We start from the raw sequence: 15,500 nt of genomic DNA on the forward strand, positions 1-15,500 counted from the left end.
TGTTGTGTACAAATTTAAATTGAAAATAGAAACCCTAGACAATCCATCAGAATCCCTGCCCATGCTTTTCAAATCATATTTCCAACAAATTTAAAAGGTAAGTTTCATTCTCAGTCCCTGTGGTTTACCAAAAATAACATCTCAACACCTTTTTTTTAACGTTGTGTTCTCGAGTTTTGGAAGGAAAAGTACTAAATTGTGAAAAGAAATGAAGGAAAGAGATAGAAAGAAAATAAATTTTCACGACTATGCCATGTCCAAGCCTTTACCACTAGGCTGGAAGGTCTTTGATGGGTATATGTGTAATTTTTTTATATATTTTTAATTGTTATAATTTTTTTTATTTTTTCCCTTCCCGTTTCTTTTCATACCCTTTTAAAAGAACTCGAGAATACAGTTTTCTTTTCCCCTACTTCCCTTCCTCTCCTTTCCTTCATAAAAACTCTTGAACGTAAATGACAAGGGACCAAATGCATTATAAAATACATACTACAAGATTGTAATCCATAATTAGTTAAAAAAACAGGACTTGAGGTGTTATTTCTTGTAAACCATATGAACCAAGAATGTAATTTATTCAAATAAAAATGAGTAAACTACGTTTTTTGTGGTTCCTAAAAATAGCTCATTTTGTTTTTGGATTTTTGAAATAATAAAAAGTAAATAAAATACTAAAAAGACCAGAATGCCCCTGAATTAACAGAGTTGGTCATAGGGATGGAAATGAAAATACATTGCAAGTTATAAGAAGGAAAATAACAATAGAAATTTGGAGACAGGAAATGCATAAATAAATAGGTCATGTCATGAGCAACCAAACACCATGGTAATGTTTAGTCTTTTTTAGGAAGTTTCTTTTATTGGTCAAATGTCAAACAAGTCAACACGGCATGGACTTTTAGTTACAACTAGGGGTGAGTATAGGCGGGTACCCGCCCTATTTGACAGGAACCGGAACCGGCGGTTCTTGAGATATTGGAACCGGTTAGAACGGTTCTTGAATTTTTGTAACCGAAACCGCCCGGAACCGGTTCCGGTTCCGGGTATCCGATTCCTAAAATATTAAAATTTTGTTATTTACAAATAAAAAATAAAATATTGACAAAACACTAAATAAATAAACAAGAATACAAATTATACGGAATAATGGTTACAAATATTGTTTAATGATTAATAGACTAATAGTAAATGTTGAAAGTTTAACAATTACATACTATAATTGTAAATGTTCAAAGTTTAACGATTACATATTATAATTCGATTTGAAGACGGTCCGTGAGAGGCCTCAGGCCTGAGAGTATGAGTCGATGAGGCGCAGAGGCGGGACCAAAAATCTAATCTAGAGTTCTAAGTTCTTGACTTAATTTAAATTTAGTATTAAAAAATTAATTATTTTTTAATTGAAAAATACCGGGTACCCGGTCCCGGCGGTAACGGTTCTGAAAAATTGAGAACCGGAACCATTCTCGATCAATTATGTATTTTAGGAACCGGAACCACTCGTATTGGTTCCGGTTCCGGAACCGGCAGTTCCAGTTCCGCAAGTGAGTATTCGGTTCCGCTGCTCACACCTAGTTACAACAATCCACTTTTATTTACAAATTCAACGGTACGCTGGTTTAACCAAATCTACTTGCTTTCAAGAAATGGAAATTGTATAAAATAGTTATTTTCGACCCCTTCTAATTTATTTCATAGCCGTTTTTCTATAGAATTGATCGAAATAGTTAAGATTTTGCAAGTAACATTTTAGCAACTTGCCAAACCCACTTTTATTAATTTATAAAACAGCAATCCGCAAGTTGTTAAAATGTTGCGTGCGAAATGCTAACATGGAAGTGTCATTTACGTAATTTGCTAAAATGTTACTTGTTAAAGTGCTACTTGTTAAAATTGTTAAAGTGTTACTTACCCAATTTGTTAAAGTGTTACGTAAGCATTTTGCAAGTAGCACTTTAACAACTTATTGTGAATATTAAGTTCATAAAAAAGAAGAATTTGCAACACTTACACGATTTGCTAAAGTGTTGCATTAGCATTAAAAAAACATAATTTACTCATATGGATATAATATTGATATATAATATGAAATAATAGCTTTTTACATTTAATTAAAAAAATTAAACAAAATACTAAAAGGACTAAAATGCCCCTAAATTAACCGAGTTGGTCATACGGACGAAACGAAAATAAGTTACAAATTATAATAAAAATAACAATAAAAAATTTGGAGACAAAAAAATGCAGATATACATATGTCTGGTCACATCATGAGCAACCAAACACCTTAACGGTTGGTCTTTTTAAAGAGATTGTTTTCTTGGTCAAATTATAAACAAGTCGAAAAGGAACGTCTGTATTTTCAACTTCTAGTGGAATTAGTTAGAAAAATTAGAACAATCTATTTTTGGTTACAAATTCAGCAGTAGCAGTACGTTGATTTAACCTTCCAAGAAATGCAAATTGTTTAAAAATAGTTAATTTTGATCCCTCTTGATTTTCTTTATAGTCGGTTTTCTCTATTCAGGCGGGACTAAAATGCAATAAATTTCTCAAAGTGAAGTTAAAACCGTAAGTTTTTAACCAGAACTTGTTAAAATATGTTCTTACAAGTTACAAACATAATTAGAGGGGTCACATCGTGATTTTAAGTCAAAATAGAGGGTTATAAAATGTAAAAACTTACAAATGAAGGGACTAAAACATAATTTTCTAAAGTTCAAGAGCAATTTCTTAATTTTCATAAAAAGTAGTTAAACAAGATCGTGGTTGAAAATGTATATTTAATGCTTGCACGGTTTTATTACAAATTCAGAAGAGAAGACACAATGCATCATTTATGTAACCAGGACTATTGGGCCAATTAACACCAGCCCGATATGCGCACTATTCACCAACTGACCTATATATATATATTGAAGGCCTAGTTATTGGGCCTAAAGCCCAATCTTGTAAGCCCATATCCGTTTACAGAGATTTGGGCCGGTCCTTCTTTGTTTGTTTTTAGAGTAAATTATAAATTTGGTCACTATGATTTGTCAAAAATAACATTTACTTTCCTGTAGTTTTGAAATTACAAGATGATCATTAAGGTTTGTTATGAATTGCTCCTTCCTCTAACGACGGTGAAAAAAATTCCACCAGATGAGAGTCATTTTCGTCTTTTTATCGATTTTCTTTTATCTTTTACCCAATCAAAACCGATTTTATGATTTTGGTCCCTATGGTTTTTGATTGGGTAAAAGACAAAAGTTGAATAAAAGAACGAAAATGTCATTATTTAACAAAATCTTTTAACGGCAGACAACGAAAGGGATTAAATCCGAACGTTTTTACAAGTCATGATGGTCATATTATAACGTCAAACGATAAGGATAAAAAGTGTTGTTTTTACAAACCAGAACCAAATTTATAGTTTACTCCTTATTTTATACATGATATATAATTATGTACTATAATAATAAGTTTTATATTATAATGTATTTAATATTATAGATATATTTAACAAGTTACTGATATAAATGAGTGTAAAATGTCATGATACACCTTCTTTGCCTTTTTTATTTAAAACCATTTTTATTGTGAACGATTTATATACTTGTAAATATAGTAAAATCTATTTTTAAATTATAAAAATTATAATATGTTACCGTCTAACACTTAATTATAAATAGCATTATAAAAGCAATGATATTTTATTCAATACTTATTTTTATAGAGGGTTACAATTGTAAATTCTTGTCATTCGACTTAAATCAAGATATTTGGTAAATAATTGTTTTGAATAGCACCTACTTTAAATAGACTTGTTGCTCCAAGCAACACTATACGCATGTTTGATAATGGCTCAATGAGTTAAATAACATGTATGGCTTATTCGCTCAACCATATCTAGATGTTCGTTTTGGGCTTATTTGTTAAGTTGTTGGTTGAGTCGAGAGCCAGGAAAAGGCAGTCATATAGACTCAGCCGGTTATTCCATCATTTATTCCATTGGTACCCTTCTAACTTCCCAAGCATCCTTCTTTGTCTACTTCCACCTCCTCACCGCACACCCTAATCCAACGTCTCCTTCCTATCTACCATCACCCCTTGTCGGATTAATGAATCGATTGATTTTTTGGATAAAGATTTCGGGATAAATATTGATCAAGGTTTGCGATTTCTAGGTTGTTTTCTTCCATACCCCCGCCAATCTCACCAATTTCATCTGCGATTTCAGTATTGAGAAGATGATGGATACCCTTATGGTGTTGAATTTGTTTTTTTATTCAGGATTCATCAATTTTGAGGGTTTTTTATTCAGGGTTAATTTGATTCAACAACTGGGATATTTGATTTGCTTGTTGTTCTAAGAGGTGGTTCAGAAGTGTTGTCAATTTCAAGAACATTTGATCCAAAGGATTCAAATCAATAAATCTTGGAACATAGAAATAGAGGGTGCAAATTGCCAAAAGAAATGGTAATGATGGATATGAATTCAAATTGGAATGCGGAAGGAGTTTAGAGCCCACAAATGTGTCTGGTTCTAAAAAATAGAAAGTAAAAGAGAACAAGTCTTTGGATTTGGACAACGAAGTCAGAGAGGATGTAACTAGGAAAAGAAAATAGGAGATTTCGAGAATCCATGATCAAACAAAGGGAGGTCACACTTGTGGTCAAACAGTGACCGTAGTGTGTCGATTATGATAAAGTTGTTTTATTCGGACAAAAATATAGATCGGGAGTAAAATGGTCATTTCTGATATCCAGACCGTTTATTCAGTACGACAACCGAACAACATTTTATCTGTTAGCATACAGATAACTTTATCAATACAAACAACTTTATCTATACAAATTTTAATAGAAAACGAACCAAATAACCCCTTAGTGTAATTTGTTGGTAAAACAATCAGTTAGTCATAAATGCATATCAATACAAAATAAGACACTTATAAAAACAATAACGGTTAAAACAAAAAAAAAAAAAGATGATGTATTTATACCAACTTGTTTAGCGGCTTTGACTAACAACTTATAAAATCTAAAAGTTCAGATTTTTCTTAGAACACCCTCAACAATTTATCAGTAGTTGCTCTTAGAACAATTTTCATAAATAATTACATTTAACAACAATAGTTTCTATATTTTGTAGAGTAGAATTAATTATATCATTAAAATATTTAATTTGATACTCAAACAAGCTTACAAAATTTTTGTAATATTCATAAATCATAATAATGTTCACAAATTAACTTGCCATCTTTCTCCTCTAAAGGAAGTAGAGAAATAATTAACATACCTTCTATTCAGGGAAAACCCATGAACGACGCCTAGGTGGGGAGCCGTTATACCTATTCAACCGATTTTTGCAGGTACAGGTTTTTCCGGTATGAAAGTTGCATACCTTAAACTTTGAAGGTGCTTCGGGATTTTGGAAGATATAAGAGACACCAATTAAAAAACCGAAAAAGTCACATGAAATCAACAAAAGAAAAAAAAAAAACTTAAAAATCTATCAAAATCAACCAAACAATTAAAACTGTATAATTCGGTTAAAAATACTTGGCTAAGAGATTGTCTTGTGTTTTGCTCAAAAGATCGATTTCATTTTTTAAAAAATGTACTTTATTTGTCAAACTGGTACAATTGACTATTTCAGAGGTCAAACTTTAATTTTACGGGTTTTTAATCCAGTATGAAAATCAATAAAAATCCTAAGCATCTATTCTTGTAGAAATAAATTATGAGCATTTTCCCAAATAGAAAAATTAGATCCTGTTTTCTTTGTCTAGAAAACGTTATAAATTTAATATATTTATAAAATAAAAAAATCTCCAAAATCTATTCATACCTATTTTTGTAATTCTTATGGAGAAACTCTTAAATATCATTTATGAATATTATTAGTTTGTAGTTCTCTTGGAAATACGATTCATTAAAAGAATATAATACTACAAAATTACAAGAAGAAAAGGCCATAAAATCGCATTTATTTGGTCAAACCAAAGTCCATATAAACAAGAAACGGGATTTTTATTTTTTAGTCCCTATAGTTTGTTGAAATTGTGGTTTAGATTGCCTTAATTGTAATGAATTGTTTTAGGAACAAGCAAAATAAGGGATCGTTTACCCAAGCATTTGTCTGGTAAATATTTACTGTTGAGAGTCGAAACTCTCATTTAGAGCAGGTTCTTATAATCAAAAGGTGTAGTTTTGACATTGTAGAAAGTTTGTATAAGAATTTCAGTCTCTTTGTGTTCTTATACAACGACACTGGTTCTTATCGTCCTGTAAGTAAGAACGCTTATTCGTAAGCATTTACTAAGTAATCGTTTGGTAAACAACCTTAAGTTTCAAACTACAGAGACGAAACCGTAATTTTAATAATACAAGAACGAAATTCACAATTTTAAATAAACTACAGGGACTAAAAATGTAGTTTACTCACATACAAGTATGGCACAAACCCACTGGTCTAAAAACATGCATGCACATATAAAAAAAATGTTGTCTTCAAGATTTCTTTTCTTCTTCCTTCTATCACTGATTCCATTCTCATCTTCAAATGGAATTCAAGATGCCTTCCATGGCTGCATTTCTTCCATTCTAGCCCCCCATACTTTCTTCACGCCAAATGACACCGCATTCATACCCCTTCTCCATTCCCGAGCCATTAATCTCCGATTCACGACACCGTCAACTCCAAAACCCGATCTCATCTTCACCCCGTTGAACGAAACCCACATCCAAACCGCGGTGATTTGCGCCAAGAAGCTCGGGATTCATCTTCGGTTCAGAAGCGGAGGCCATGATTACGAAGGGATCTCGTACACATCCGTTATGGATCCTCCCTTCGTCGTTATCGATCTATCAAAAATGCGTGCGGTTAACGTTGACGTTGCCGGGAACTCCGTTTGGGCGGAGGTCGGTGCGACAATCGGTGAAGTTTACTATTGGGTGGCGGAGAAGAGTAAGACTCTCGGGGTTCCGGCGGGGATTTGTACGAGTCTGGGCGTTGGCGGGCTCGTTACGGGAGGTGGGTACGGGGCCATGATGAGGAAATACGGGATTGCGGCCGATAACGCTTTAGATGCGAAAATCATCAACGCCAATGGCGAAATTCTCGATAGGAAGTCAATGGGGGAAGACGTCTTCTGGGCAATACGAGGTGGTGGTGGCGGCAGTTTTGGAGCCATTGTTTCGTGGAAACTGAAGCTCGTCCCGGTTCCCGCCACCGTCACCGTGTTCGACGTTACACGAACATTAGAACAAAATGCCACAAAGACTCTTTACAAATGGCAACAAGTCGGTAACGAAATCGATCAAGATCTTTTCGCCCGAGTCATCATCAAAGCCACCGATGGTACGACTAATAGAACCATAACTACAACGTACAACGCGTTGTTCCTCGGTGGCGCTAACCAGCTTTTGGAAATCACGAACCGCAAGTTCCCGGAGCTGGGACTAGCGAAAGTGGATTGTATCGAAATGAGTTGGATTGAGTCGGTTTTGTTCATCGCTGGCTACCCAAGAAACACTCCACCCTCCGTCCTCCTCACTGGAAAGCCAACTTTCTTGAATTCCTTCAAAGCGAAATCGGATTTCGTGAAGACCCCAATCTCAGAAACAGGATTAGAAGGGATTTGGAAGATATTGTTCGAAAAAGAGAGCCCTTTCATGATTTGGAATCCATACGGCGGAAAGATGAGCGAGATACCGGAATCATCGATTCCATTCCCGCATAGAAAAGGCATACTTTTCAAGATTCAATATGTGACGACATGGACCGACTCTGGATCGGAAACGGAAAGTGATCATGTGGGTGTGATTCAGAAGCTGTATAAATACATGGGTCAGTATGTATCGATGAATCCAAGAGAAGCTTATGTGAATTACAGAGATCTTGACCTCGGAATGAACGATAAAAATGGCAGAAATACGAGTTTCGAGAAGGCGAGTTTATGGGGAAGAAGGTATTTCAAAGATAACTTCAAGAGATTAGTGACGATTAAGACTGAGTTCGATCCTAATAATTTCTTCAGCCATGAACAAAGCATTCCGATTCTTGGTTAGGGAAATTAAACGAAAAATGTAACAATTTTCATGATTTTGTATCAACAATGTTTCCTGAGAATTTATAAAATGACGGTGTTAACTTAAGGGACGTCTTTCGTATGTGAAACGTAGAGATTACGTAATTGCAAAACAATTACGAAAATTTACAAAAAGATTACGAATTATTACGCAAAGATGACCACCTCCGACTCTCTGCGCCTTGAATCTTCTCTACGGTTGCTTATGATCGATGAAACCCCATGTCTAACCATGGCGGTGGTGTTGGTGGTGGCAGCGGCGGTGGAGTATCGTCAATCTCAGCCTGTACACTAGCGAAAATAGTATAAAATTGTATGGAGTCAATTACCACTTTCTACACCCATGTTCGGGAAATTTACTAGAATATTCGATCTTTCCAACCAACTTTACTTGTTAGCCATTTTTTCTATTGAGTTCCCATTTTAGTTGGAGTTTTACACAAATGCACAAGACACTTGCATAAATTTTCAAACACAGGGACGAAAAACATAATTTACCAAAAAAAAAAATAGCAATTGTGAAAAACAACCATATTTACCAAGCTGCTAATATATTAATACAAGAAACAACCACAAAGTGCGAACAAAGTAATTATCGTCCTTCTTACTAGCCTCCTTATCAGATTTGGACTTCGTTTTGGGGGCAAAATCGCGTGAATTATGGTCAACAAAGTGCGAACAAAGTAATCAGGCATCTCGGCCCCGTTTTCTTTCAACCTACTATCAAATTCATCTGCAGTATCACACTTTCGGCCAACTCAGTAATAAACTCCGCCAAAACTTTATCCCCAAACCCTAAGTGTGATTCAAGCTTCGTACAAACCTTTGACACTGGCGAAAGATAATCGAGCTTATTTAAACTTGGTTCTTTCGTTTGAGACGTCATCTCCAAATCACACAAATGTAATACAAATATATTCCAAACACGAATGTATGTATGGAGGTATATTTACAGGGTTAGTATGAAATAAGAACAATCAATGAATCGATTTTTCTAGGGTTCTTGATGCTTACCTCAGAACGTGAAGAACACAAAAATTGAAGGCTGATCGAGATCGGAAAAGAAAAAAGTTAAATAAAATAGAGGGTATTACGTTTTTAGTCCCTTTGGTTTGTTAAAAGTTACAGTTTTTGTCCTCTTTTATCTTTGTTGGTTTATAACTTATTGTTGTTTTGGTCCCATATTTTACAATTTTAGTCCTTTATACTTATAGGTAGGAATTATTCTAAGAACAAAATAACATTAAATTACAAATCATAGAGATGAAAGTCTCAATTCCTAGATCACAGGGACATAAATAGAAATTATTAATAAACTGCAAGGACTAAAATGGTAATTTTCTCAATAAAATATATGGATGAAATATATCTTCTCTTACAATTCATCGACCTAACTTTGGAGACCAACAAAACAATAGTCCGGCCCACTAAATACTAGCCCATATAAATAATTTGATTTATAAATTGTAAAATAAAAATAGCAATTGCACACATGAATACAACTTTTCAATGCAATGTACAACTAATTAAAAATAACGCAAATCGTATTTTTAAGTGTTATAATCTTGTTTTATTTTAAAAAAATTTGGATTATTGTTATAATTATAGTTTTTATAATCGTATACAATATATCAGTTATTTATAAAAATAAAAAAGCAGAAAGAAAAGTGTTTCATGGTTCAAAGCAACACAATACGGTGAAATTTTCATTATACCTGTAAATATATTTATGTAAGCCTAACGAGTTTTTTTTTGCTACTGGTGCAAGCCTATGACCCAACACATCATGTTGTCCTACGGTTTTAGTGCTATTTTTATATCTACTATGCAATTACTCTGTATTCCTTTCCGTCTTCCTTGTTTTAAATAGATGCTTAAAAATATTATATTTGAACGAAAACGTTAAACTAAGAGTTAGTAAAAGTCAATCCACAAGCATAGGATATACTTTCTTTTGGATGTAGTCTATATTTTTTTTACGCACAAAAGCCTCTTATGATTTCACAATGCATCATAAGGCTACACTGGTTGGACTAAGTCTGTAACCATAGGGCCTTATGATTTTTTTTTTTTTTGATTAACCTGGATGTACAACCCGCTATGCGAGCCAATTAATCCCAGGGCGACCACCTGCTTTGCAGATAGTCCGAAGTCACCGCATTTGAACCTCTGTGGCCACAAACAGATTTTTATTTATCATTGAATTTGAACTTGGGACCTCCTGGTACTTTTGATCTTTAAAGCCAAGCACAAACCAATCAGTCATCATCCTTGTAGTTATAGGGCCTTATGATTTAACATATGCATAATGCTACCTTGTTGGACTAGAGCTCTAGCCATAGAGCCATATATGAATAGTGCAGATTATAGAAACATTTTGTGTTTGCACTATTTTTATTTTAAAAGAAAAAATTGTATCAAAATGGAACCAACTTTCACCTGATTTTTGTTTTGGGGAACCAACTTTCAAAATCGTCATTTAGGGAACCAACTTTCACCTGATTCTTATTTTGGGAAACCAACTTGCAAAATAATTATAAAAAAATAACTAAAATTCGTTTTTTTTCCAAAAATTAATGTAATAAAATATATTTTTCATTTCAAATCTCGTTTTTTTAATTCAGATATCAAATTGAACATTTAAAAAAAATCCAATATTACCACAATAAAAATTGTTTTTTACTAATGCAAAAAAAATCAAATTAATAGAAAAAAATTAATTAATGTAATAAAAAATAAATATTAAATATCACATTCAAGATTTTTATATATAACCAATCCGTATCAATTAATTTTTTTTCTATTAAATTTTTTTTTTTTTGCATTAGTAAAAAATAATTTTTATTGTGGTAATTTGGATTTTTTTTTAAATGTTCAATTTGATATCTGAATTAAAAAAACGAGATTTAAAATGAAAAATAGATTTTATTGTATTAATTTTTGGAAAAAAAAAACGAATTTTAGTTATTTTTGTATAATTATTTTGCAAGTTGGTTACCCAAAATGACGATTTTGAAAATTGGTTCCCCAAAATAGGAATCAGGTACAAGTTGGTTCCCCGAAATGACTATTATAAAAGTTGGTTCCCTAAATAGGAATTAGGTGAAAGTTGGTTTCATTTTGGTGCAATTTTCCCATTCTAAAACTTCAAACTTGTTAAACTTCATTATTTTACATCTAACTAAAATTGATGCATAAATCGTAATTTCATTTTTGTGCAAAAAGGGTTTGTAACTAGTACCTCCCCGGGTAGCATCGTGTGATAGGTTAAATAAGGTACGAAAGTGTCCCGCTAGATGATTGATATAAGAGTTCGGTGTCGTAATAAGACCAATGCACAATAACACTTATTAACTTGACTTTCAAATGTCAATTATATATTCAATGCAGTGAATGTGTGATCTCATCACATCATGTAATCCGCTTATTCAATGTGCATCGATTATACTTTTGTGGTCCATCTGATACCTCATTTAACGTCTAGATATCTTGTCCTTTGTATACAAATTTATTATTCATAGATGAATAAATAGAAACAACCTTGATGCTTCTCCAATCGTTAATTTAATTAAGACATCTAATATAATAATCAGGTCTTATTAAGATGACTTTTTTGATAATGAAATTCACAAAAGAGTATGAATGGATGCGTCTCCACCAGTGATATATATAGTTGTCTAAACAACTTGGAACCATTAAGCCATTTTAAGGCCACATGAATTTTTGAAGTGTGAAACCGGCCAATATTAGTTTTGATAGTGAAAGGGAGGGGGGCTATTGAAAATTTCAAGTGAAGGAAATTGGACCCTTTAAAGTTTCACTTTACCCCCTTGAACTATCATCTAATTGCATGATCATTGTATGCTTGATTTGAGTTACTTTTGAGTTTCAAAAGTCAAATGAGTTAGAATCTTGAGATATAATGGGCAATATATGATCTTGTTCTACGAAATATAACGTTCCGTGGAAAAGAAACGTTTGTTTGAAGTTTGAGTTCGTGAATGACAACTTTTGAAATTAAAAATGACGATAGAAAGAAGTCGCGGAGTAAATTAATTTCAAGATCGACAAATCAATCGAATGCATATGATAGAGGTTGACATGTTACATGACAATAAGTTAAGACTCGGTTTTTGAAAGCATTTGCGGTTTTGATTGGTTTGCAGAGGAATATATGATGCGTGATGGGAATCGATAGCTAGGTTCACTCGGAAACAAACAATGGGCCCAATTTTATATATTTCCACACTCATACACACGTGTATACATTATACGTAATGCTTGAACTTCGTTATAGAATTAATCAATCAACAAATAATTAAAGAATATGTAAACATGATTGTGCAATTATATCGAGAAATACTAGAAATAAAAAATAGGAAGAGAAAGTTATTCTTTGAACCATGGATTGGTTATTTTAATTCTTGACATTGTAGACTAGAGATTAAGAAAATATCCTAAATCTGAAGCCTGCCCAGAAATCCCGAACCATGACTTGGACAAACCAACGCATTTAAAGCTCGATAAAACCTGAAAACCCATGTCAAGGCCGGAAAACCTCAGTGGAAAACAATTTTATCGAGTCTCTTTTTACACCCGAAGCCCAACCCCACATGGGCCTGAAAAAATGCCTAGGATTTTTTTTGATTGCTTAAAACAGGATTGGAAGGCTCGAAAAACCGGGTCTTATGCATCTCTGTTGTACATTATTAAAAAAACGCTCTCCCACCAATTAGGGTTTCGCAAAACTTGGTTCAAACAACGAAAACCATAGGACTAAATTAGACCAAATATGGCTAGGAATATATGAATATCAATTATCGGTTCTTCGAGATATTTGGTTGTTGGGTTCAGTTTGGTCTAGAAACAACTGAAACTAAGAAGACAAAAACCATACTAGCCAGTTTCAATAACTTTTTTTAAGATCTATTCCAAAAACCTATTTTCTTTAATGCATTGGTGGTCAAGTGTTACTTATCAAATTCATTAAACGGAACTTTTAGTTGTAAGTATTTTCGGTGTGTTTTATACATCAATACTTTCGAGTGATGAATAATCGTCACAAGTGTTGACCATCCCTTCATATGCAAGTCTTGAGGCATTTAAAGGATAATCAATAGTGTCTAATTGTGTAATTTAACTCGTATCTTGATAAGAAAAACACGATGTTTGTTTTGATCTTAAGCCTTCAGCAAGCTTGAGTCATTGAGTGAGTTAAAAAATGCTCATTCACATTGGTGTCCTTGGACGTGAATTTTATGTGGAACCAGTTGGAGTTGTCGGTTATGTTTCAGTTCTAAACCAAATTTAAGCTTGATTAATAGATTTTTTTTATAACTTTAATAATATATCAAGATTTAGAATGACACTTTGTTACATAGAAAAAAGGTTTAGCGTTTGTTTGTTAGTAGCTTAATAGGCTTTATGGGACTCATAGCTTATTAGGTCGGTTATACATGACTGTTTGGTATTGGCTTAATGATATAGAAAGTGACTTATTCAGCAAGTTTTTTGGAAAATTTTATGCAAAAAGCAAAAAAAATTCAAATTTGTCCCTCTCAATTAAAAACATCTTGTTTCCATCTATGACCCCCCCCCCCCAAAAAAAAAAAACCTTCTAAACTTATACTAGAGATGGCTAAATGGGATCGGCCCGAGCCTGGAACCAGCGGAGGACAGGGACCAACTTGGGATCGGAACTGTCCCGATCATTCGTAACCGGTTATGATTTTGAGGAACTTTCATGGACCACCCGATTTTTAGAAAAATTAAGTTTTTATAAATTATATATATATATATATATATATATTAAGCTTTGCGATATTTCTAAAAAAAAATTAATTTTTTTTACCAAAACTACAAGTTTTTTTTTGCAATTTTCAAGTTTTGCAAGTGTACCAATACTAGATCTAAAAAATAGTAACTATAAGAACATCTATAATGTTTTTGTATAAAAAAATTAAAAAATATTTTTAAAGAATGACCTAATTGGGGATTTTAAAGTGTATTTCAATACGATGTTGTTCAAAAAAAAATCAAATAATATTTTTTTACATTCAAAATTGATTTAGGGGAGAAAAAGATATGGGTCCGGCCTGGGACTGGTCGCATAGCTAGAGACCGGGTCTTGGTATTTTGGTTGGGACCGGGATGGGTTACGAGAAGGAAAATTGGGGCCGGGACTGTTTTGGTCCCGACTTGGTCTAACCCAATCGGTCTCTAATCTATATAAATAAATTAATATACACACAACTTTATTTTAACAGGATTTAATGGAAAACTAAGGGAGAAGAAAGAAAAAGGAAAAGCAAATTGGAGGATGATTATTTATGAGATAGTGATGTGTATAATTAAACAAAATAAAATGTAATATTCAAAATAAGGAGAAAACATATGACAAAATGGCCCCGGTTTGACCCCACTTGGGGAGATCTTGAAATGTTTGACCTTTGACTCCCTACTTTTCTGTTCCTGGCTGGCTGGCTGGCTGGCTGGCTGGCTGACCACTGACTAACCTCCAATTGCTGCTGCTTCTTCCTCCTCCATCTCACCCCCCGCAAAACAACACGCTACTTTTCAATATCTAAATTCCATTACAATCATCACACTGTATGTATATGTCAATTTTCTAAGGGCTACAAAATCCATCTCCTAAAGTCACATAGGTGTGTATGTACATCTATATGTATGTATACATACATACATACATACGTACACATATAATATAATATATATGTATGTATATGTATATATATAGCATCTGTCGTGTAGCTCGGTTGACAAAGGGATGAACAGACTTTACCCAAATACATAACAGGTCCAGGGTTCGATCTTAGGCCCCACTAGCCTCAACCGTTGAGTTGAGTGAAAAATACCCCTCACATTAGTGTCATTGGAGGCGAGTTTCGTGTGGGGCCAGTTAGAGTTGTTGATAATTAACTAGTTGCCCAAATATGTATATATATATATAGAGAGAGAAGGGATTTCTTACAAACTCAACTATTAGTAGAAACCATATAAATCAATTAATTGAGATATTTATAAAAATGATAAAAATAGTTTGTTATGATTTGAATATTTATAAAAGATTATCACGGATGCTTGTGATTTATTTGCAAAATTTATACTAATATGATATACGTATATTATTTAATTTAATTTTTGGATATTTACAACAATTAATCATCAATATTGAGTCATTAATAGAAATTTCAAAATATATAGATAGAAAGAGAGGAAATTTGAATGGGTGTCATAAACATTTTAAGAAATAAGAATATGGAAGCAAACTATTTCATATATTATTTATATTGAATAAACTTGTATTAATTATGAATATTATTAATTACGAGTATATATATCATGCATTTTGATCCCTCACTAATTATATCATATATTTTATTATATATAACTTTTTATCAT

General features: G+C 33.0%; 1 protein-coding gene across 1 annotated transcript; it reads left to right on the forward strand.

Annotated features, from left to right (window-relative positions):
- The first annotated feature begins 253 nt into the window (after positions 1–253).
- LOC112500053 (berberine bridge enzyme-like 15) lies at positions 254–8,058 on the forward strand. The gene is made up of 2 exons (XM_025103311.1): positions 254–294; positions 6,504–8,058. The coding sequence occupies exons 1-2, from the start codon at positions 254–256 to the stop codon at positions 8,056–8,058; spliced, it is 1,596 nt and encodes a 531-aa protein (XP_024959079.1).
- Positions 8,059–15,500: the final 7,442 nt, after the last annotated feature.

Source organism: Cynara cardunculus (genome assembly GCF_001531365.2).
Source record: "Cynara cardunculus var. scolymus isolate 2C chromosome LG 17, CcrdV1, whole genome shotgun sequence".
NCBI classification, from domain to species: Eukaryota; Viridiplantae; Streptophyta; class Magnoliopsida; order Asterales; family Asteraceae; genus Cynara; species Cynara cardunculus.